At 39.3% G+C, this 24884-nt stretch overlaps 3 protein-coding genes and 1 pseudogene across 4 annotated transcripts; 2 read left to right on the top strand and 2 right to left on the bottom strand.

Moving 5' to 3' along the window:
* Positions 1–673: 673 nt before the first annotated feature.
* On the bottom strand, positions 674–4775 carry LOC113313662 (protein TRIGALACTOSYLDIACYLGLYCEROL 1, chloroplastic-like). Of its 2 annotated transcripts, none has more exons than XM_026562457.1 (3): positions 4400–4775; positions 2001–2100; positions 674–1895 (listed from the first exon to the last, which is right to left on the bottom strand). In XM_026562457.1, exons 2-3 carry the CDS (start codon positions 2039–2041, stop codon positions 893–895), a joined length of 1044 nt encoding a protein of 347 aa, XP_026418242.1. In that variant the 5' UTR covers positions 2042–2100; positions 4400–4775; the 3' UTR covers positions 674–892. The 2 variants fall into 2 exon arrangements, with proteins under 2 accessions (XP_026418242.1, XP_026418241.1); XM_026562456.1 differs by having other exon boundaries at positions 4379–4774.
* Positions 4776–7606: 2831 nt separating this feature from the next.
* Positions 7607–10366, top strand: LOC113314295 (annotated as a pseudogene).
* Positions 10367–12141: 1775 nt separating this feature from the next.
* On the top strand, positions 12142–14198 carry LOC113309522 (wall-associated receptor kinase-like 20). The gene has a single exon (XM_026557953.1). The coding sequence runs from the start codon at positions 12163–12165 to the stop codon at positions 14137–14139; it is 1977 nt and encodes a 658-aa protein (XP_026413738.1). The 5' UTR covers positions 12142–12162; the 3' UTR covers positions 14140–14198.
* Positions 14199–20228: 6030 nt separating this feature from the next.
* On the bottom strand, positions 20229–24195 carry LOC113309106 (polyadenylate-binding protein 7-like). Its single transcript, XM_026557532.1, has 10 exons — positions 23751–24195; positions 23419–23537; positions 23112–23305; positions 22689–22948; positions 22490–22596; positions 22212–22401; positions 21564–21856; positions 21313–21459; positions 21006–21191; positions 20229–20800 (listed from the first exon to the last, which is right to left on the bottom strand). Exons 1-10 carry the CDS (start codon positions 23995–23997, stop codon positions 20591–20593), a joined length of 1953 nt encoding a protein of 650 aa, XP_026413317.1. The 5' UTR covers positions 23998–24195; the 3' UTR covers positions 20229–20590.
* Between the last annotated feature and the right edge of the window lie 689 nt (positions 24196–24884).

Genomic DNA, 24884 nt, shown 5'->3' with positions numbered 1-24884 from the left:
TCCATCCATCTTCCACGCCACCTCAACACTTGGAACTGTGGATGGAAGCGCAAGTGTAATGGTGGAATAGTAGAAACACTATTCTTAATGGAGCTAAAAAAATGCAATTAAGAATGGAGCTAAAAAAACGCTATTAAGAATGAAGCTTTTTTCTCTGCCGTTAGATTTCAACAACTCATTTTAAATCTACGGATAAAAAAAAACGCAATTCTTAATGGCGTTTTTTAGCGCTATTCTTATTAGCGTTCAGATGGATTCCACGAATCCTTCCACGAAATCGTGAAACCTTGCTTGGATTTTCTGTGAAAGACCCCAACTTGGAAACCACTAGACTTGACATTCCATGATTTTTCCACACTTGGAATAGTTTGAATTCCACCATAAGACTTGCTCTAAGAAAGACACTGAAGCCAACGAGTGCCAGTTAATGCATGGCCAAACATTGCCCTGGCATGTCACAATGCCTGGTTCATAGAATCATATTCACCGAGCCGTGGAAAACATGGAAAGGAAAATTTGGATTCCCACTGGATGTTACTGGCTTGTTTTCCCTTACTGGTGGTGTACAAAACAATGACAGTATTCAAGTTGAAACACCGTGCCCGGAAGTTTCTTCAGCCTCCTTGAAATAGTAGAGCGACTTGCATATATTCACATTTGATTAAGTAAGAAGGAAAAGAAAACGATGATGATATCCTTATAATATATTAACAGTTTAGAAAGTGATATAGAGATTCAACTTCAGGCATACTATAAAAAAACAAAAGAAAAAAAAGAAACAGAAAAAGGATTTACAGGCAAGACTGAACCAATGTGTTTCAATTGAAGAGCTCGAGCACACATAAAATCACTACAGACTGACCAACAACTAAACTAAAGAGATTGAACAGAACTAACTCATGCAAGATTTCAGTGAATCTCCTGCACCTTGAAAAAAGCAACATGATAAGAAAAAATCAGCGATAAAAATACCCACAAGTGATATCACCACGGCAGAAGTGGTTGATTCTCCAACACCTTTAGCACCGCCAAGAGTCGTAACCCCCCATGCACAACTTACAATAGAAATAACCCCACCAAACACCTGAGACTTGATCATCACACTGATTATATCCCATGGCCTGAGAGCTCTCTGAGCCGAATCTAAAATGATATTGATGCTCACTCCATAGACTGCGTCGGCCAGAAGAGCACTGGAGGCCATACCCACTGTGAAGCATATCAGCGTTAAAATTGGTAAAGCAACGCAACAAGCGATAACCCTAGGTGTAACCAGGTAGTCAACAGGGTCAGATCCTAGCACTCTCAAGGTGTCAGTCTGTTCCGAGACTTGCATTGTTCCCAATTCTGCTGCAAATGCACTCCCTATACGCCCTGCGACTACAATAGATGTGATAACAGGGCTCAACTCTCTAGCAAAAGCAAGAGCAAGAACTCCACCAACGGATCTGTTTAATCCCAATCTGGTAAATTCTCTAACAAATTGAATCGTGAAGGCCATGCCTACAAAAGCTGAGGTCAAAAGACAGACCCCAACTGATTTGGGTCCAACTCTCTCCAGCTGCTGAAGGGTGTTTTTTCTGTGGATTTTTCCTTTTAGAAGCCTGATAATTACTTGCCCTGCCAAGATTAAAACTGATAATCCCCTCCAGAGGGGTCTCGGAGGAGACCATCCGCTAAGAATTGAAACTTGTTCCTGTTCAGGTACGTTGTTAGCATTGTCCTCGGGAACCAAAATAGGTGGATGATTGTCGTTTGTGTCAAGAGCTGCAAAGAGTCTGGAGCGATGCATAGATTTGCGGAACTTATAATTGAGGGCATCACAAGGTAATCTGACTTGAATCCCATATGGGACTTCCTTTCTCCTCCTTCCGAATGATTTATTGGAGTTTTTTCTACAAGAGGATTGCAGATAGGATGAACAGAAGTAACCACGCACAAAAATAAATAGATGATGCTGACAATATATACACATGAGAGACGCAGAGAGAGAGAGAAACCTGATTAAAATACATGAGCGAATTAGAGAAACAGTTTGCATGGCTGCCTATGGTCAGCTGCAAACCGCACTGGTGATAGCAAGCTGATGCAGACTTCTGTCTGCACACACAGAGAGACGAACAAACAAAGTTCTTCAGAACCAATGCAGTTGCAATAAACGGGAGGTTTAAATGTTAGAATTTGTTGTGATACTAATGTTACTCCCAAACAATTAGCTAATCAATATGGAGTTAATTTACTTAACGTAATTTTTTTTTACGAAATATCATATGGATCAGTTAACCAAATACCGATTATTTATTTTTTTGTTCAAATCAAAAACCGAAGAGAAAGTACAACAACGAAAAACAAAAGAAATGCAGCAAAGGATTATTAAAGACTTGAAGACTATGATCTCCAAGAAGATGTAATCTACAGTTACTACTTGACCCTCTTTGAAAATGAACATGATAAACCCTCACATATAAGAGACATCAACACTCAAGTATTGGAATTTTAAGTAATACTGTGATCAAAATCCTGAAGAACTATTACTTCAAAGACCTAGAGAGGATTTTTAGTACTGGGATACTACACTATCTGACAAAATTAAGTAGTTCTTTACATATTTCAAAATAAACACTACGGCAACAAAACTTGAATCCAATTAATCACTCTTTCGCAATGCACATTCTACAAGCACATCATGAGTAATTGCTTCAGAAGGTAACAAATCTACGCTAAACAAGCATGCATATCCGCACAACACGTGAATTTCTTTGATATACTGCATGTGCAGCTCAGCTTAAACCTTATAAGATAAGGTAAAATTTGTTAAACCTGCACAAATAAAAGGCGAGTACCTTTTTATGCTTTTAATGACTTAAGTTAAAAATCAAACTCTGGACCAAATCTACATCAAACTGAGCCTAAACCTTTAAACAAATAGAGAAAGTGCTGTATCATGACATAGCTTAACCAAAACATTTTTTTTTTACTTCCTTCTGTCTTATCAAACCCCTCGCACTAGCTTGTCTGATCTTTCCTTTAATTTCTTAAATGAAAATTGACCTGTACAAATATCTTTTGTTGCAATTGGAACATACTAAAGTAGGGTAAAGTGTGAGATTATATCAGATTAGAGCAGAGAATATAGTACAGTATACCACCTAAACCAGAAGCTCCAGGAACAAGGACTCGTTTGTTTGGACTTAAACATGCCACTTTGCTCTTACTCCTCAAGGAATGACAAAGTTCAGAGAGAGACCCCATACTAGTCATCTGAAGATAATACTCCTCTTTTCCTTGTTTCAACGTAGTTTTTAATGTTTATACGAAGACAAATTTGCATCTTTATGACTTCTATAAGGGTTTGACATGATACGAATGCAATGCATTTTCTGTTGAAGCTTGAAGGGTGAAGTTGGTGTTAAAACTTTAAATTCCAAGAATCTGGTGGAAAGTCGCTGCTTTTGATACAAGGAGCAATCTGAATGTATAAACCTAAAATTACGTCTTTCCATTTTTTTAGAAAATTTGGTAGTTTTAGTGGTTCAGAATCTGAACTTCGGGAAGTTCTACTATTCAACTTGGTACCCAAGCAAATCACAGCAAGATTATTGTGTATCTGATGGACAGAGGCCCACTTTATCTGAAGTTGGATATGGTTGGGTAGAAAAATTTCATGTTAGAAGTTCCTATAGCAATACAAACATTTCATCGTTCAGAGTACTCTGATTGATTCTCTTTCAACATGGTCAGTCCATTTGTCCTATTGACTTCCAGGTCCAAATAATAGCCCTTCTTAATCTTTATTCTCAATCAAAAGCAATGAAAATGAGATTGCTCTTTAAATAAGATTTCGCTTAGCACTACACTGGTCCGTCACTAATTAGAGCAACTACACTTTAATCTCAGTTCAACCCTGGATTGGAACTACACTAAAGTTTCCTACTCCACCTTCAATCACTTTTCTTACTCATCCTAAGTATCTACGCTGAAACAACAACTGATAAAACAGGTTTTAGAAACAGCAACACACTGCAATCTCTTTTGACGGCTTCCAGTTTTTCATTTTAATTCTAATTGACAGGAGGAAAAACTAATTGGTGTGTGATACGTTTGCTTACTGCCTTGCTTACATGTAGTGGAAGCGCAATTACCTATGGGGTATCTAATTATGAATTTGCAAAAGGTCCCTTCTATTCAAATGCTTTCTACTAAAACCAACAGCATGAACAAGACAACCCAATATGAAAAAGCAAATTCACACCCGATATATATAAACAAAAAAGCAACTAGATTCGAATACATTCCTAATAATTGTGTGATTTGTAGTTAAATGTCATGATATCGACAAGATTAAACAAACATCACAGAGTAGTGAGATAAAGATTACCTCTTTGGCAATAGCTTATACCTGTCTGATAAATGATCAACTCCTTCAATCTCATCTAAATGATTTCGAACCTAATCGTGATAACCCCATTAACTACCTCCCACACTACAAAGATACTTTATCTAGGTCATAACAATTTACCCTAGTTTCTCATTTGGGTTTCTTTTTAAAACCCTAATTAACTGGAGCTGAACGATGGAAGTCAAGATGTGTGAGTGAGGATGAAAGGGATAACAGCGGGTACTCCAGTAACTTACTGGGAACGCATTTTTGGGGCTGCTCGTATTTTCTATATGGATGCTTTTCCCAGTAAAATAATCGGTACAGTGATTTGGAACTCGCGGACTGAGCTCGATATATTTATTTCCGGTGGATGCAATTTTACTCCAAATTTCTTATGCCAAGCACTATCGTGCCCCTTTTCCCTACCTATCCCTCGTATGTTGGGAAAAAGCTAAAAATCCATCCATCATGATCTCCCGTATTAGAGCTGTCAATTTATAACCCGGTTTGCGGGTTGACCCTAATCCGGCTTGTTTCAACCCGGCCCGGCTTGGCTTGTTATCTAAACGGGTCGGGTTAGGGTTGGCATATACAACTACTAGAAAACAAGCCGGGCAAGGGCCAACCCGTGGGTTACCCGTCAACCCGTCAAAATTAATAAATATATCCCTCAATCCCACCAACTCTTTAAAATCCATGATTTGCAAACATATATTAGAATTAGTTAATTTTAAATCAATAAATAAAGCTAATTTTGGATCTACCCAAACAAATATAACAATTTTTAGATTTTAAATAATCAATCAATAAATTAAATTACAACTTAGATTCATCAATCACATATTTATTCGGGATGTCCTAAATTGATAAAAGGACTAGCATAATTTAAACAGTGAGTTAGTCTTACTCACATTAATTTAAACTTATAAAATGATAAAAAAAAAAAGTAAAATGCTTAGTTGATGTTAGGGTTCTCTGCCTAAGAAAACTAAAGCGTCCTAACCGGCTATCTCGTTGATTAAGTGGCAATAAAAACGTCCACTTTACAACTCAGTGGTGGGGCTTTTAGTTAAACACCAAATTGACCTAGGTTCGACCTTTACTAAATGAATAATCCTAAACAATCCTAAATTTTAAATTTAATTTTTAAATTGATAACATTAACAAGCCAACCCGCCAACCCGTCAGGGTTGACCCGTCTAGGTTTAGGGTTGCGGTTTTCAGCTTGTTCGTGAATAGTAATAGGGCTAGGGTTGACCCTAACCCTAGTACGGGTTGGCAAGCTAGGGCCGGGTTGACCCTAGCTTGCCCGTTTGACAGCTCTATCCCATATCCCTATATGAGTAGGATATTCCTTTTTTACGAGGCATAGTGGATCAGATCTGATCCACCTTGTAGGGAAAGGAAATCACACGACAACTCAGTAGTCGAATAAATTTACGCTTTACGGAAACTCAGTAGTCGTATGGCAGTTGATACGGCCACTGAGTTGCCAAAGCATTTTACATGACTACTGAGTTTTCGTTTCTGGTTTTTAAAGTTTTACCTTAAAACTTTCCATTTTTACTCTTTTTTTTACCTATTATATCTCTTTTTTACCTATTATATATCTTTTTTTTACTCTAAAATATATTTTTTTACCTAGACAAATATATTTCTATTGGAAAAAAAACTGGGAAAAAAAATACGGAAGCCGTATCGTGCAGAAAAGGAAAAAACAATCCTGTTAAAGGGGCGGCAAGGGTGATAGCAATGTCCCTCTTATTAGTTAGGGGATGTCCTATAGGGGATGTAAATTGACCAGATTACCCTACTCCTATTTTTAACCTAATGGAATCAGAAAAACCAAAACAGTTTTTTTGATTTTTTTCATCTTCTCTTCTCTTCTCCTCCTCCATTAAAATTGAAGTTTTCATCGTCCTCGATTAATCAACGATTTGAAAAATTGATAATCGTTGATTGAAAACTATATTTCCAAAAGACCCAGTTAGAGTTTTGTTTATTGTGTTTGATTTAAGTTAGTTTTGTATCAAAAATTAGGGTTTTGGATCAAAATTGAAATTGAAATTTCTGTGTTGCATGTGAGTTACGGTTGGTAATAACTCCAATTGGAACCGTAACTATAGATTTGGTTGATGTTACGGTTCATTTAACTCAAATACCAACCGTAAATTCTTGATTTTGAGATAAAATATTCAGTTACGAATTTTTTTTCCAACCGTAAATTACTTACGGTTGGTCTCGTTACTTAAGTTCCTGGATGTTTCATTTTCTTTTTACGTACGGTTTGTAATTGCATCACTGTTACCAACCGTATTTGAGTTACGACTTGTAACTCAAATAACCTTACTAACCGTAGGTTAATTACGGTTGATCTCGATTCATTAGTTACCAACCGTAATTTGTTACGGTTGCTATATGTTGTCATTCTACCAACCGTAACTGGTATTACGATTGGATTTTTCCCAAATTGAACCAGTTACGGTTGGTATTCGATACTTTTGGAACCGTAACTGAGAGTTACGGTTGGTAACGAGCTAAATTCCAACCGTAAGTTCTTCTGAAATTTTAAAAGTTTCGATTTTTTTACGTACTTTAGATAATTTTGAGCGACAAAAAGCTAATGGGAACTAATTTAGAGATTCACCCATCTTAAATTTGTCACTGGAATCACTCATTTTGGTTGAGTGAATCAAAATCTAGGGTTTCACAAAAATGTCTTTTTTCTTCTCCTCACAACTTTTTTTTTCAACTCTAAAAATCTGATTTTAGAGTTATTATAAGTGAAAATTAATTATCAACACTAATCTTGATTATCAACATTAATCTTAATTATCATCACTAATCTTGATTATTAAATAATAACGGTTAATTGGTCATTTCCATATTTTTTTTGATAAGGGGTGGCATGAATTATCATGTAATGACCCTTTTTGTCTTATTAGGTTACCGTCCCTCTAATGGATCATGATGCCCCTATAACAGGATTGGAAAAAAAGGGCACCATAGTGAGGGAACGGATGCCTTGCACCATAATGCTTGGCCTAATGGGTTATTGTTACGGTCATGTAAGTGACGCATAATGATTACGCGTTACAGAATTACAGGCCAAGTCAGTGTGCAGCCAGGATGGCGCGACACTGCGTAGGCTGTCAAGTGCTCATGAGATGCAGTTTTCTCTACACCTTTCCGAATGAGTTTCTAGCTGCGAGAGAAAAAGCTTCGGATTCAAGGTTTTATATTATGACGTCGATTCACTCCCTCTTATCAAACCTTTCTAAGATTAAAGAACCCCAAAAACTTATTTCTCCTTTCCATTACAGACATTTCCATTCCCACCAGATTGGGATGTTCAAATATACAACAAACATTAAATCTCTGGTTTCTGGTTCAAACTCAGCCCAAACTTTTGCAAATCATTTGTCAAATTGTACCAGCGTGAGAGAACTAAATCATGTTTATGGCCAGATTATCCGAACATATATGCTAGAATTGTACCCTGGTACATTCCAATGGAACAACATTATGGGATCTTATGTTAGGAGTGAAATTCCATCTGCCGCACTTAAAGTTTATCTCGTGATGTTGCGTTCCGGTGTCTCGCCCGATAATTATACGATTCCCATTGTGTTAAAAGCTGCTTGTCGGCTTCTTGATGTGGTAAATTGGCGGCAATTTCATTCAGTTGTTATAAAGAATGGGCTTGAATCAAATGAGTTTTGTGAAAGTGCTCTAATTAGTTTGTATTCCAAGGCGGGGGAATTTGGAATTGCACGCAAAGTGTTCGAACAAAATGTTGATAGAGAATTGGGTTCCTGGAATGCCATTATAGGAGCACTTGCTCAAGGAGGAAATGCAAAAGAAGCTATACATATGTTCATCAAACTATTGAAAGAAGGTTTTGCACCGGATGGTGTTACCATGGTTAGTATAACTTCCGCCTGCGGAAGATTAGGCAACTTGGAACTAGGTCTTCAGTTGCATAAATGTGTTATTCAAGCGAGAACTATAGAGAAATCAGATATTTTGATGTCGAATTCTCTTGTAGACATGTACGGGAAGTGTGGCAGAATGGATTTAGCACATAAAGTTTTTGAAAGGGTAGTATGTCGCAATGTATCTACGTGGACATCGTTGATAACAGGTTATGCAATGCATGGGTGTGTAAGCGAAGCACTTGACTGTTTTCGGGACATGAGATTGGATGGAGTTCCTCCTAATAGTGTGACATTCATCGGAGTATTGAGTGCTTGCGTTCATGGAGGATTGGTAAGTGAAGGAAAAAATTACTTTGATATGATGAAGCAAACTTACGGTATTAATCCTAGGATACAACATTATGGTGTAATGGTTGATCTGTTGGGACGAGCTGGATTGATAGAAGAAGCTAAAGTGTTGGTTGAGAGAATGCCTATGAAGCCAAATGCTGCAATATGGGGTGCATTGATGGGAGCTTGTGAGAAATATGGAAATGGGAGAATATGTGGCAAAGAAATTAGAAGAATTAGAACCGTGGAACGATGGAGTTTATGTTGTGTTATCAAATATTTATGCAGGAGTTGGTTTATGGAAGGAAGTTGCTAGAGTGAGAGAGATGATGAAGAAAAAAAGAATTGAAAAGATTCCTGGTTACAGCTCTGTTTAACTGATTACCCTGTTAGAAGAAAAACAGTGTTTTTTCAAGTTTTTGAGGTATCAAAAGCACAATATTCAAAGCCACGTTGTTGATGAACACTAAAGATAGTTGGGTTGTTATAATTAGCTACATAAGATCAATCAGAATGATGCAGCTGAAATTTCGACCTAAAAAGAAAGTATCTGAGAACCAACTGAACTGGATGCAGGAATCCGCAACAGTACCATAGGTTTGAATTCACCCCATGTACAAGTAAATTGTTGCATCACCTCCCTCGTTCAGGTACAGGTGAGGGTAATTTCACGAATTTTCCCCCTCACCCGCATACTAAACCAAATGGAATAAAACATGGTGATACAGTCAGAAATATACTAACAAAAGTTTGAGTCTTCATCAGGTAGAAATGCAGTAATATGTTGATGGAAAAATGAATCTACTTGAAAGGTTAGTGTTTCAAGAAACTTACCTTTCTCTCGACATCCATATTTATGAATTATGGTTGTAATGTGTGGGGCTATATAGGTTGATTTTGTGTTTGTCCAGCTTGTATGTGTTAGCAAATCACAACTCTTTCCTGTCCATGGTTTTTCAATTTTTGGGCATGCTATTTAATTTTTGTGTATACTTTTAGTTTTAGTTTTTGTAGACTTGTAGTAACTTAGTTAATATAGGAGTCTACTGTTACATCATTGCAAGAAACAAAATTGATACAAGAAGGCATACAAGAAGCATTAAGGAAGCGAATGCATATCACGTAAGACGGATGCATCAGTAAATTTTTGGGCCAGGATCTGAGAATCAAATTGATAAACTAACGGTACAAACCAATAGATGAAGCATATTTATTCTTTGAGGTGCATCTGATAAGAGTGCATGTGCCATCCATCCTATGTTATTTGATATATTCTTCAGGAAATCTATAGTTATCTTGACATCAGCATCTGTATCAACTTCTGCCAGGTCAAAGCTGATGCAGATTGAGCTTCTACTACAGTAACCTTGGCATCTGCTTCTTCGATATTTGAGTTTGAGCTTGCACCATCCTCATGTTCCTGGGCATTTGAGTATTCTGGAACAGCATGACTTCACAAGTGCCTGTAGATTCCATCTAAAATTGGTATGTCCGGGAATGAGTCATAAATAAGAGGATGAATGTCAGTAGGATGGCGTCTATAATCCAATTCTATTACTGGTGATTGGTAGCTATAATTCCTGTCACAAGGAATATCGTCAATGTCAGTTAATGGCTTAGGCAGTCAGCCCAGTTACTGCCTCAACTAAGTGCTCCCATTTGCGTGGCTTGAATGTTACTTTGCACATTTGTTCCAATTCAGCTTGTAAATCTTTAAATATTCACACCATTTATTTTATGGTAAGAAAATGAAACTATTTCCTTATGTTAAAAAAAGGTTCTGGAATCCTCTTATGCGCCACTATTCCAGAGAAATGTCGGTCATTGTGCACTTGTCCCCCCACTATCACTGATCATTGAAGTCTTCTGGTTAGTAAATGGCCTTGGACCCATGATTGGTTCTGAATCGATTCTATTGGCGATGGATGCATCAGACACCATGGCCTTCACTATGTGTCTGTTTCTTGTCCGCCTTTAAAATTGAAACGATGTAAATGGTGGTGATGATAACAGTTATGGTTTGAACGATGGCCTCTAGCGCCAACTATTGGCCTGTTCTGAAGGTAGAATTTTTTACTTTAACAAATTCTTGAAAAGACCACCACGCACTTAGCAAATTGCAGACAAATACAGATTCATGAAATCTTTTCTTAGTTAATATACAATGATAATGATTCGTGCAAATCATCTGTAGCGGTCTTGATATGAATAATTGAAACATAAAACGCAAAATCACTTGCTAAATCTATTCTTTAAGACTTTCTACTTTCTTTTCTCATGAATGAATGAAATGATGTTTCCGTACATCCATTTCGTCCCTCTCTTTTTCGTTAATCTTTCCTTACGGATAACATGAAAATCCGAAAACTCTGAATTCTGTATTACATTTCATTATTATGCAAGATTTTTTTAGTTGTTATGTTCTTAGAAGAAAAAGTGAATCCATGGGTCACACTTGTGTGTACATATCTCACCATCAAACACGTGTATATAGGAAGATACGTGGAAAACATGCAAGCCAACACATCAAAACATGACGTACCGCGGAACACCAAATAACTCCCGAAGAGTTACTTTATCCCATCCCCAAAAGGAGCTAAGATCAACGGTGAAGAGAAAGTTAGCTGACACGGATGTGACAGGGGCAGAAGACACTTGTCTGACACGAGCAGGCGCCTCAACTACCCGCATTAAACACTCTGAGCAGTATACGTGTCGATCAACCCGTGGAACGAACGAGGATGGTTCTGCGTGATCAAGTGATGAACGAAGACCTCCGCGGGATGGACACGAAACACAAGAAGATAAGGTTTCAACGGTCCTCAGAGATGGGTCCCAGACTCTAACCCTATAAATACCCCCTCTCCACCAAGAGTAAAGGGGATCGGAAAAATCAAGGAGAGAAGGGGAGAGAATAATTGTGAGTGTAAGTCTTTTACAATAAGATAGACATATGTAAACTCCAAAGTCATTCGACTATCCTTGTAACTCTCAAATACATAGTGAAACAACAAACCCCGTGGACGTAGGCCTTTGTGCTGAACCACGTAAACCCCAGTCTCATTTACATTTCAGCGCTTTACGTTCGTCTAAAATTCCATGAATCTCTATTTCTATGTTTGGTCTTCTTTATTTTTACTCAGGTCCCGTGCTCAAACGCCTCGCACGTTGTTATTAGATGAGGCTGTGATAAACCCGAGGGTTTTAAGCCAAGGAATCGACACAAATGTATCATCAATATGAGTCTGTCTAGATTACGAACTTTGGTTGTGAACACGTAGATGCCTTCGTGATTTAAGTGTTTACAACACTACATGGGAAGGAATCCAACAGCCCTATGAAATGCCAAACTTTATTAAAAGATTTCTTAGATACTTAAAGCTTCTTTTCACATGTTAATGCCATCTCCACTTTATTCTCTTTACACCAGTTTTTATTGCCCATCTTCTATCTGTGTCTTTGTACCATTAACTTCCAACTCTTCAGCCTAGTGTTTTTTTTTTATTGGCGAAGATGAAGACAAGTATTCTAAACCCAAAACTAGTTTTTCTATATTGGTCTACCTTCTTTCTATTCGTTAATCATCTCTGTTGTTCCCAGATTACCTGCCCAAACTGTGGTTCCATGCAAGTTCCATACCCTTTAAGTACTAGTCCAAACTGTGGCAACCCTGAGTACTCTCTTCGTTGTGATTCTCACACACAAAAGCTTTACTTCGACACCCTTAATGGAAGTTCATATCTTGTTCTTAAAATTCAAGCTTCCATGCACCGCATGGTGGTGAAAACATCTCCATGGATACCTGGGACATGTGTTACACAAGACATGCCGATCAGTGAGGGTCTTTGGTTGAGCCAGACACTTCCTTTTAACGTCACGTCTTCAAATACCGTCTTCTTCTTTAACTGCTCACCTCGCCTTCTTGTGTCTCCTCTGAATTGCAGCAGCGCTAGTCTCTGTCACCAGTACCTGGAACAGTCTGGACGCGTAGACCCCAACCGTGCCCGTCAATGTGTTAATGAGGTTCAACCTTGTTGTAGTTTTCTTGCAGGAGGAATGCCTTCGGCTTACAAAATACGTCTTCATGCTTCAGGTTGTAGAGCATTTAGAAGTATCCTTCATCTCGACACTGGAAAACCAGCTAGTGAATGGGAAGAAGGTTTAGAAATCCAGTGGGCTCCACCATCCGAACCTCTCTGCAGAACCCAGCTTGATTGCTCAAGAACCTCGACATGTTCGAGTTCTACTAAGCCTGGTGTTTCACGTTGTCTTTGCATTAAGGGATATTACTGGGATCAGGCTCTTGGAACTTGCTCAAGAGAGGTCAAGAACCGATCCACCGCAAGTCTGGGTTTAAAGGTTGCGACTGGAATATGCTCCTCCTTCTTTCTTGTCATAACTGCAACTGTCATTGCATTAAGAAACTTCAAACGAGTTAGCAATCAGGCGAAGCTTGCAAAATCAAGAGAAGATATGTTGAAAGCAAGCAATGGAGGGAAATCCTCAAGGATATTCAGCTTGAAGGAGGTCAAGAAAGCAACTTGCGGGTTTTGTAAGGATCGAATCTTAGGCATCGGTGGCTTTGGGGAGGTATACAAAGGTGAGCTTCATGATGGCACTGTAGTGGCTGTTAAATCTGCTAAAGTGGGAAATATTAAGAGCACAAATCAAGTACTGAATGAAGTAGGAATTCTCTCTCAAGTCAATCACAAACATCTTGTCAGACTTTTGGGTTGTTGCATCGAAGCAGAATTGCCGTTGATGATTTACGAGTACATACCCAACGGAACCCTCCATGATCATCTACAGCGCAAGTTCTCTTCATTTCTGAACTGGAAAACAAGGCTGAAAATCAGTTTGCAAACTGCTGAAGCATTGAGCTACTTACACTCATCAGCTTACACACCCATTTATCACAGAGATGTTAAATCAACCAATATCCTATTAGATGAGAATATGAACGCAAAAGTGGCAGATTTCGGACTCTCCCGGTTAGCTGTCCCGGGGTTGAGCCATGTTTCGACTTGTGCACAAGGAACACTAGGATACTTGGATCCTGAATACTATAGAAACTACCAGTTAACCGACAAAAGCGATGTTTACAGTTACGGAGTTGTATTACTCGAACTCCTTACTTCCCAGAAAGCTATCGATTTCACACGAGATCAAGACGACGTAAACCTGGCAGTATACGTGAACAGACTAGTCAGTAGTGATGCAATGATGGAGGTAATCGACAGTAAGTTGCTGGACAATGAGCCTTACACTACAACACTGACAAGTATGAAACTCTTTGCTGATCTAGCACTGGCATGTCTCCGAGAAAAGAAGACGGAGAGGCCTAGCATGAAAGATGTAGTTGAAGAACTGCAATCTATCATTACCATGCTGAATCAAGACAATGTTTCAAGTGATTTAGCTGCTAAAGTAGTTGTAAACACACAAATCACGAAGGCATCCGAATGCTCACAATCAATCATCATCATCTAAAGAGATTTGTGATGATGATATCCTAGTGTTGATTCCTTGGCTCAAAACCTTCGGGTTTATCATAGCCTCATCTAACAATTCCATGCGAGGCGTTTGTGAACACACAAATCACGAAGGCATCCGAATGCTCACAATCAATCATCATCATCTAAAGAGATTTGTGATGATGATATCCTAGTGTTGATTCCTTGGCTCAAAACCTTCGGGTTTATCATAGCCTCATCTAACAACTCCATGCGAGGCGTTTGCGCACGGGATATAAGTACAAACAAAGAAAGCAAAACGTATAAGTAAAGATCCATGGGGTTAAATAAATATAAAGTGCTGAAATGTAAACAAGACCAAGGTTTACGTGGTTCAGCACTAAGGCCTACGTCCACGGGGTTTGTTGTTTTACCATATTCTTCACGGTTACACGAATAGTCGAATGACTTTTGGGTTTACATGTTTCTCTCTTCTAAAGGATTAACTTACACTTGCAATCTCTCTCTCTCCTTCCCTTCCTGATTTTGCCGATCCCCCTTCCTCTTGGAGGAGACGGGGTATTTATAAGGTTAGAATGTGAGACCCATCTCTGAAGGCCGTTGGAACCTTATCTTCTTGTGTTCTTGCGTCTATCACGCAGAGGTCTGCGTTTGCCCCTTGATCCCGCAGATGCATCCTCGCTCGTTCCACAGGTTGATCGACACGTACACCGCTCAGAGTGTTTAATGTGGGTAGTTGAGAGGTCTGCTCGTGTCAGACAAGTGTCTTCTGCCCCTGTCACGTCCGTGTCAGCTAACTTTCTCTCCACCGTTGATCTTAGCTTCTCTTTTGGGGATGAGATAAAGTAACTCCTCGGGGTTTATTTGGTGTTTCGCAGCGCATCATGTTTTGATGTTTTGGCCTGCATGCTTTCCACGTATCTTTTTATATACACGTGTCTGACAGTGAGATATATGTGTACACAATTTGCCCCTTTTCTTCGGGCTTGAATGTCTAATGGGTGCCTTGAAGAAAAACCATCGTCGCATATTCTTCTCACTCCTAATAACTTCTCCTAGATACTCGGGCACGTCTTTTATTCGTGCATTAACTGCTTATGTAACGGGCACGTTTCCCATTCCTCCATTAATTTCCTTCTCTTTCTTTCGGGTATATTAAGGAGAGAAAGAAAATTAATTTCATTCTTCCTAAACATTCTCTCAGTTTTCATTCTTTGTTTTTCAGCCCTTAAATTCTCTGTCAGTCTTCATTGAACCTGTGACCTTAAATTCTCTGTCAGTCTTCATTGAACCTGTGACCTTAAATTCTCTCCACCTTAGCATTAATCACGCCCGCTTCTACTGTTTGTTTCTTCTGCTGCTGTTTTTGCCGGTAAGTTTTTCTTTTCTTTGTTTCCATTGTTTTACGCTGTGTTGATTTGTAAATTCTCTGCTATTGTTGTTCCTTGTTTGTGAGGGTCTTCGAATTGCTTCCGTGTTGTTCCACTATCCCATCAACCTTATATAATTCGCAGCGGTCTTCGAATTGCTTCCGTAACCTCTTTCCTATCTGCGCTGTAAGTGAGGGTCCAGTGGCTTCAGAACACGAGATAGCGTTGATTGTTCGGTTTCCTTCCGGAAGTTGGAATGGTTTGGTTCGCTTGGATCTGTCCTCGGTAACATCCTTTCGTACGTAATGTTTGAGCTCTCCCGCATCAATTAATTTTTGGATCATTATTTTAAGGTTCTTGCACTTTTCGGTCTGGTGTCCGTTGAAACAATGATATTCACAGTAATCTTTAGACTTCTCGGATCTCGGGGGCTGCTTTCCCTTAGACCATGGCCACTCCAAGTTTTCCCTCCCTTTGATTTCTCGTAGGATACGAGCATAGCTAGCGTTGAGTTTCGTGTAAACTTGATCTTCGAATTTTCGGTCACCTGCTCTTCGTTCATCCCTTCGTTCCTTCCTATCTTCGTGAGGTCTCTCCCCTGAGCAACTCCTTTTGGCCCCATTGGTTTGTTCTGCTGAATTGGTGCGGTGAGACCTCTGCGGATATGCCCTCGGGTTTTCCCGTTGAATTTCTTCAAGTCGAGCGTGCTTTTCGATAATTATTCAAAGATCTCCCTCTGTCTTAGGCACGCTCCCATGAATTTCAACAAATAGGGGACTCATTCGGTCTAAGCCCCATTTGTAGAAATTGATGCTTACCACTGGGTCCACGCTCCCTATGGCTTGGCAGATCTTGTGCCATCTGTTAGTGTACTCCCTCGTGGTTTCCTTGTAGCCAATCGCTAGTGAAAAGAGCTTATCCATTCCGGTGTTTACAGTCTTGTTGTACATGTACGTTCTTAAAAATTTCTCTGCGAGTTGGTCGTATGAGTGGATGGAGTTTGGTGGCAGATTATCGAACCATGATAACGCCGATCCCTTCAGGCTTGACGGGAAGTATCTGCAGAGTACGGCGTCGTTCTGACCCCATCTAGCTAAGACACGGTTGTAGTACCGAATATGTGCAGCAGGGTCACTGGATCCATCATAGCATTCGAACGTTGGGACAGGGCATTTCAGTGGAATAGGGGTGTTGGCCAAGCGATGAGTTAAGGGCGTGGAGTTAGCTTCTCTCATGACCTCTTCTAACCTCCCCCCGCCTTGTTTATTTTTTAATTTCCTGATCTCGGCCATCATCTCATCTCGTAGCTCTTCCATCGCGCGGTGGTGCCTTAAATTCTTCTGCTCGTTACCGTCTGACTCTCCGTCGTCATAATCCGGGTCAGATACGCTACTTCCCCTTGTCGCGTCTTCATTAGCCGCTATGACGACTCTACAGTCTCGGTTTGGCTCTGGTGCTTTGGAGTTTGCTTCATCAAGTTGTTGGCTGGTCATCGTGCTTAGAGCAATCCGCTCCTTTAAATCTTGATTTTCTCTGGCCAACAGGGCTACAGCATCTGCATAAACCCGCTGGCTCTTCTTCAGTTCCTCAAGCTCAGCCATCAGTCGATGTGATTGGTTGGACCCCTGATTGGGAGTCCCAGCGCGTGCTACTACGGCCATGGTGCCGCCTTCCTCTACGGTCTGCACTAAAGGTGGCAGAGGTTCAGCTTCGGTTGCTGGCATTTCCAAATTGGGGTGAGTGCCCCTCTGTGGTGCTAGAGCCGCCGGTATGGTTTGATTTTGATCATTTGTTGGTGGCATTCCAAAAGTGAGAAGGTGCACGGGTTGGAATGTTCTGGATTCATCCACCCTTTCTCTTGGTTGATTAAGTTGATTCATGACGCAAGTATTGCTAGCCTCTGCATCCTTCGGGACTACCGCAGCCGCACCGTACTTTGTCGCCGCTGCTCTGAGAGCCGCCGCTGCAACTGAATTAGCGTTCATAGGTGAAGTGATTTCCGCAGTATCTTGCCTTTGACTGGTCATTTTAGCTTTGTCTCCTTTCTGCTTGCTTCGGGTGATGACCGGGGTTGTCCTGGGTGTTTCTTTTGACAAAGCTTTGGATTTTCCTGCTTCCTGCGTCTTTTCCATCACGTGTCCTTTTGTTGACAATGAAATCTCGCAGAAACTCGCCTTCTTTACTCACAATACGTTCTTTCTGCATAAGGAATTTCAAACAAAAAACGGGAATATCCGCGTGAATCGGGTTAGTTGGCGAAATACATTCTTCCAGGAGAGGATTAATACACGCAAGTTACAATACACGGGTTAAAGTTTTATTAAAGGAGATCCTTAGTATAAGAACTACGAAAAAAAACCCCAGAGAGACGGGTTCGCACGAGATCTAAAGAAAATCGTAAATCCACGGATTAAAACAATAAATCTTATCGAAGATAAAAGGTGGGTTTTTGAATACAATACAGTTAACAAATGATCTATACGGTCCGAGCTGATAAATCAGAGCAATCATATGCCAATTTAAAATGAAATCACAGGACAAGATAAATCTTTTACCGGGACGAAGTCCCTGTTTCTAGCGCCAAATTGTGAACACACAAATCACGAAGGCATCCGAATGCTCACAATCAATCATCATCATCTAAAGAGATTTGTGATGATGATATCCTAGTGTTGATTCCTTGGCTCAAAACCTTCGGGTTTATCATAGCCTCATCTAACAACTCCATGCGAGGCGTTTGTGAACACACAAATCACGAAGGCATCCGAATGCTCACAATCAATCATCATCATCTAAAGAGATTTGTGATGATGATATCCTAGTGTTGATTCCTTGGCTCAAAACCTTCGGGTTTATCATAGCCTCATCTAACAACTCCATGCGAGGCGTTTGCGCACGGGATATAAGTACAAATAAAGAAAGCAAAACGTATAAGTAAAGATCCATGGGGTTAAATAAATATAAAGTGCTGAAATGTAAACAAGACCAAGGTTTACGTGGTTCAGCACTAAGGCCTACGTCCACGGGGTTTGTTGTTTTACTATATTCTTCACGGTTACACGAATAGTCGAATGACTTTTGGGTTTACATGTTTCTCTCTTCTAAAGGATTAACTTACACTTGCAATCTCTCTCTCTCCTTCCCTTCCTGATTTTGCCGATCCCCCTTCCTCTTGGTGGAGACGGGGTATTTATAAGGTTAGAATGTGGGACCCATCTCTGAAGGCCGTTGGAACCTTATTTTCTTGTGTTCTTGCGTCTATCACGCAGAGGTCTGCGTTTGCCCCTTGATCCCGCAGATGCATCCTCGCTCGTTCCACAGGTTGATCGACACGTACACCGCTCAGAGTGTTTAATGTGGGTAGTTGAGAGGTCTGCTCGTGTCAGACAAGTGTCTTCTGCCCCTGTCACGTCTGTGTCAGCTAACTTTCTCTCCACCCTTGATCTTAGCTTCTCTTTTGGGGATGAGATAAAGTAACTCCTCGGAGTTTATTTGGTGTTTCGCATCGCATCATGTTTTAATGTTTTGGCCTGCATGCTTTCCACGTATCTTTTTATATACACGTGTTTGACAGTGAGATATATGCGTACACAGTAGTTTCTAATTTTTGCGTGAACGCTTTTGATTAGAAGATGTTTAATACAACGGTGGTATAGTATATGTGTGTATGTATGTGAACTGTGTGCATGCATGTTTTAGCTTTTGAATATTCCTGGAATGTACGGATTTTCCAAGTATATGAAAGTTGTTGCTAAGATAGGCTTGAATGATTCTATATACAAAAGTAGGGTCAAGATGAGGATATAAACAAAAGGCTATTTGGGATCAGATACTTTTTTTTCTGTGTGTAGAAAAGCTACTTGGTCAAAGGAGAAAAAAAAGAAAGAAAGAAAGTCATAAAGATTCCGAAGATGTAGACATCCATAGAATAACTTTGACAATTCTAAGTAGTGTAGAGAAAAAAAGCAATGCAACTTTCTCAATGGGGAAAGCATTAAGGAGCTGCATTTGCATTCATTCCATAGGGTTGTCAGTTGTGCTATGTAGTATTTTTTTCTAGTTGGGGAATTAGCACTATATTTGTAGACAATGGGTTCCTAAATTTGGAAAAATATATGAAAATTCAGAAGAATAATATCAAGAAACTTATAGTAGGATACAAAGACTTAGGTTTATAGAAAAGAAAAAAAAGAAGAAGATTAATTGTAAAATACTTTGGGCACCAGGCACCTAATCTATATACAATTATCGAAAATTATGCGGATATCTCGTTAGATCAGGTTCGATGTTCGAATTGTAACCCCATTTAAAATCAACCAATGATCATTGTTTGAGAGACACAAAATGCACCCCATTGAGAAATAACCAATGATCACCTCACTGATGAAGATCTCACAAAATCTTGTCGCGGCGCAGAAGGCTTTTCCTTGGTAATAAGAAAGTTAGTTGCTTTGGGTGATAAATAAGATTATCAGGCTAAAAATGTGGCATACTTTTGGAGAGTATGTTGATGATGCTTTTTATGATGGAGTTCAGTAATTATGGATTAAACTGAAATCAATATCAAGTGGGGGAGGTAATGCACTAATGCTCCTGTAGTCAACAGAGGAATTATCACATTTAATTTATCAAACTAACTAAAAAAGCCTCCATAACTACAACATTAGTTGCGTTGATATTACTTCAGCATGACGAGAAAGAAATGAAATGGAAAAGATTTTCAAGCCAACATAAATGTAAGAAAAAGAATGTCATCTTCACTATCAACTCAATATCAAAAAACTTAAAAACATCATCCTCAATTCTGAATCAGATCAGACCCCAAGAGAGCAAAAACATGAATACAAGCAAAATGCTCTCTTTATCGCTCTATATATATATCGTCCAAGTCTAATAAATGAACTAGAAAGACAATCCTAACAGGAGAAAAAATAAAATAAAAAAGAGTTCAGAAAGTTTGTAAATTCCAATGGTGTACTATCAAAAATTCTTGTAAAAGGTTTTTTTAAATTCCAATCGTGTACTGTAAAAAATTCACGCCTCATATGTCCACCCCAAAAATCCAATTGCAGGCAGGTGGGCGGCACTCAATCGTGTTTAATTGACCGCAACCTCAGTGGATAAAAAATTATTGGAATGTATGACTTCTTGACCATTACCAGCAGCTGCTTTTGCCTTGGAGAGCTTGAGCACTTGTACTGCCTCATCCACTTTAGCTGCCAATGACTCTGGCGATTCCAATAATAGTAACAATTCTGAGTTGTCCATCTCAAGTAGCATTCCAGTTATTTTTGCTGCAAGTTCATGCTGCAAACCCCCACCCAAGCAACAATATACACACGATGATCAAAATCGACAATCAAGAATACCACAAATGGGCTCCTCCAGTTGGAAAAAAATAAACGTAATTTATTAATGCTATCTTCAATGTGGCGATTTAACAGTTGCAAATACGATGTACCAATAATAGTGTAATCCATTAGACTAACTATCAACAATAAGAAAAAATCACCTCAAGGTTCTGGACGAGTGGGAAGAGATACTCCCCAAGTATCTGTTTTTGGTGCTGAGGGGAAGCAGCAGCAAGCATGCTACTCAACATTTCCAATCCACCCTGTGAACCAGCATCAGAAGCAGCAGATCCATTGCTCCTCTCATGCTGCCGCCCGTTTGGTACATATTTGGCCTGACCAGGCCGCTATCAAATCAAAATGATGCTTCAGAGCACTTCTAATTCTGATAAAATAACACTTTCCTACTTTATCAGTGATACTAGGATTTTATAAGAACGTATAAGTAAATTGTAGAAATATCCATACCTGGGGATTATTCGAGTCTTTCATTGAATTCGTTGCTTGAGTGGGTTGGTGTTGTAAATGTGGCCTAAATGGGACACCAGCCGGAGAATACATAGGCCCTGTCATCCTACCCCTGTTGTGCCTGTGCGGTCTAGGAGCGCCTGGCATCTGTAAAAGAAAAGGGAAAATCATTATAATCCAGTTGTATCCCCACATTCGGCTAAATTTATCTTTTCTTTTGTACGCCCAAAGACAAATATTCAGAAACTAACCATGTGAAGTGGCACAGGCTGGAATGTTGGTCTGGCAGTAGGAAGAAATCCATTGGCCCTCCATCCTGGTCTCATACCTAAAGGTTGATACATTAGCCCCTGTCTTGGAGGCATTTGTGGAATAACACCAGGAGGTGTGTAGTATAGAGGAGAATATCCAGCAGGTATAACAGCAGCTGAGGATCCTGCTAATCCTGCCATTCTCTGCCCATATTGCAGCTGCAATTGTGCTTGTCTGTCCTCTTTCCGTTGAGCAATGGCAACGTAAAGAGGCTTGTGGTGAAACATGTATCCTGTACATGTGTAACAATGACAAATAGCATGTTGTTTAATGATTATTATGAAGAGAAATCATGAGTCGAAAGTTTGAAACGAATGCATGAGGAATCTTTTCAATTTTCTAAATTTGCTAGTTATATATAGTGTAAAATATGAGTGAGTTCCATCTCCATGGCCTGTCTCAATCAAATGTTTCCGCTCACCATGCTCTGGCTCAAAAATCTTCCTATGCTGTCCCATGAGCACAGATTAAACACAGAGATCATGAGGCCATTCCCCTTTGTTCCTATGCTAAGCAACCTTGAAGTCTAATTTTGACAACTTACTAACTGTGTATACATGACCATGGAAGGGTAAGGATCAACTCACCATGGAAGGTGCTTACTGCTTTGTTGGCTTCCTCGGGAGTAGAGTAGCAAACAAATCCAAAGCCTCTACATATTCCCTTATCATCACGCATCAGCTTTACAGAAGTAATTGTGCCACACTGGCTAAAATGTTCACGGAGTTCATCCTCATCAACTCCATCTTCGATATTCTTAACATATACATTTGAACCCTAATTTGACAGACAACACTTATATGCATCAAAGAGGAAAACCAAACTAAAAAGAATGAAAAATACATTTTACATTTACAGTGACTACCTTATATTTTTGGATTTGCTCCTTGCGCTTTTCCTCGTACTGGCGACGTAAAATTTGGTCTCTCTCTGATCGCTTTTGTGCACGTCCGACATATATGACCTTTGAACCTAGTAGCCAACACAAAACACACCAAATCAGGTTTAGCAAGTTAAAAGTGGGGGTTAAGCACTACCCAAAATAACCAAGTAACAGAACCGACCTAGTTGTGTTCCATTCATCGCCTCTGTTGCCCGTTTTGCATCTTCAGGGATTTCAAAGTTGACAAATCCAAAACCCTTTGACTTCCCATTGTTGTCCTTGGTAACAATCAAGTTAGTAATTTTCCCAAACACAGAGAACTTCTCCTGGAGTTGTTCTTCTGTCAATTCAAGATCCAGATTCTTCATGTATAAGTTAGTATAGTTAGAATCAGGGCTTGGTAAAGCCCTATCACTTTTCTTCACAAAGGTGGCAACATATCTGCAGGTAAATCATTTGTAAAGATATATAAATATGAGAAAACAGCAACAAGTGTAGACGATTCCAGGAACAATGAATTGCCCAGGACCCAACAAATATGAAAAGAAAATGGGGAAAATTACAAAGAGAAAGACATTGACACTAAATTGAGAATAGGACATACATTTGTTTTCCTTCAACAGTGGAGCCATTAAGCTTTTCAAGGGCCTGATTTGCGGATTCCTCTGACTCAAACTGAACAAAGCCATATCCTTTGCTCTTCCCATCTTGGGACATTGCAACTTTGCAAGACATAATGTTACCAAACTCCGAAAACACCTCTTGAAGCCTCACATTATCAATTGAATCATTCAAGTTCTAAGCAAGAGTATCCAAAGACACAAAACATGACATTCAATTCCCATCTGATCTGAATCAATTTACATTACTATCTGCGCACATATCTAGTGTTCAATGGAGAGTACACGTACCTTGACAAACAAATTACCAATCCCACTCTTTCTGACTTCTGCATCACGATTAGACCACATAACCCTTATCGATTTCCCGTTCAGTAAAGTGTGATTTGTCTTCTCAATTGCCCGAATTGCTATCCTCAAAAAGCACCAAATACAAACACAAAAATCAAAAAAATGACAACAACAAAAAAAAACAAATGATCCCAAAATTTAACAAAAATTCTTCCGAATTCTATAACAAATGATCTCTAATTCCATTAAGAAAACCAAATCCAGATCACAAAATCAAACAAATAACCTAAACACAATTCAACCAAAAAATCGTTTTGGATAAATATGAATACCATCGTCAGGAGTAATGAAATTAGCATAACCATAACCAAGAGATCGTCCAGTTGCAGAGTCTCTACAAACCCGAGCGGAAGCGAAATTCTTCAACCTAGAGAATAACTCATCCAAATGTGAATCAGTCACATCGAAATGCAGATCACCAACATAAAGTGATGCAGGAACTTGAATAGTTGCTGATGCGTTTGTAGAAGAAGGGGGTGGTGAAGTCTGACTGGCTGGCATTGTAGGAGTAGCAGCCATTTCCAAAAACCCCTCTGTATATATGCTTCAAGTTAATCAAATAAGATGAAATAATCAGAAGAAGAAAAACAAAAGCGAAAATCTCTGTCTTTCTTCTCCCCCTCTGTAACTTTTTTTTGTTTTTGTGTTTTTTAGGGTTAGGTTTTTTCTCTGATCTTACAGAGAGTGATTAATTAATGAAAGGAAAGATATTAGAGAGAGAAACAGAATATATACTCGTTGATTTGCATGGGCGGGAGTTTTGGAGGAAAGGTCTTATTACTGTTCTGCGTGGAGTGAAAGGGTAATTTGGTCATTGTAATAAGTGAGTGTGGGACCCATTCAAAATTCAGTAGTTTCGCTAACCAAATCTTAACCGTTTGGTACGCCGTTTCTTTCGGGAACCCGTTTCCCGGTGCTAGAGTCGCGTCTGTTCGCTCGTTTGTATCCACGCTCTTTTGCACATGTGAGTTTAAAGACTTGAGTTCTTTGACATATCGATTGATATGTAATTAGTATCTGCTACTCCCTCCATCACTAATTAGTTGAGCCATTTGTAGTTTGCACAAGTAGGAAATAACAATTGGTCATAAGAATAATATATTAGAGTTAGTTTGGTCCAATTGACCCAGTCAACTGTTTGTTTGGTCCTTTTTAAAAACACAATAAGTTCTAAAAAATCTAGGTGATACTCTTTGAATTACCAATACACCAACCATATTATTTGGCCTCCATAAGAACCATATATAATAAAAACGGAACAAAAACCCCATTTTCATTTAACATCGGTAAATTTAGTTTTTATTAAATTTTACAATTCTAGTTTTATCCTTCCCTATGTATATACGATGTTTAGAATGAAAATTTAGGCGGAAACAGATATGGAAATTGTAGAGATCAGATTTACA

This window comes from Papaver somniferum, chromosome 9 (genome assembly GCF_003573695.1).
Source record: "Papaver somniferum cultivar HN1 chromosome 9, ASM357369v1, whole genome shotgun sequence".
Lineage (NCBI taxonomy): Eukaryota > Viridiplantae > Streptophyta > Magnoliopsida > Ranunculales > Papaveraceae > Papaver > Papaver somniferum.
This window is presented reverse-complemented; position numbering and strand designations above follow the sequence as displayed.

Excerpts from the sequence above, each read along its gene's own strand:
- LOC113313662 (XM_026562457.1), bottom strand. The coding sequence starts at position 2,041 with ATGCAAACTGTTTCTCTAATTCGCTCATGTATTTTAATCAG. Across the intron at positions 1,896-2,000 it reads CGCTCATGTATTTTAATCAG|AAAAAACTCCAATAAATCAT; the intron begins GTTTCTCTCTCT and ends ATCCTCTTGTAG.
- LOC113309522 (XM_026557953.1), top strand. The coding sequence starts at position 12,163 with ATGAAGACAAGTATTCTAAACCCAAAACTAGTTTTTCTATATTGGTCT.
- LOC113309106 (XM_026557532.1), bottom strand. The coding sequence starts at position 23,997 with ATGGCTGCTACTCCTACAATGCCAGCCAGTCAGACTTCACCACCCCCT. Across the intron at positions 21,857-22,211 it reads AGCAGTAAGCACCTTCCATG|GATACATGTTTCACCACAAG; the intron begins GTGAGTTGATCC and ends ACACATGTACAG. Across the intron at positions 20,801-21,005 it reads CACTCGTCCAGAACCTTGAG|CATGAACTTGCAGCAAAAAT; the intron begins GTGATTTTTTCT and ends GGGGGTTTGCAG.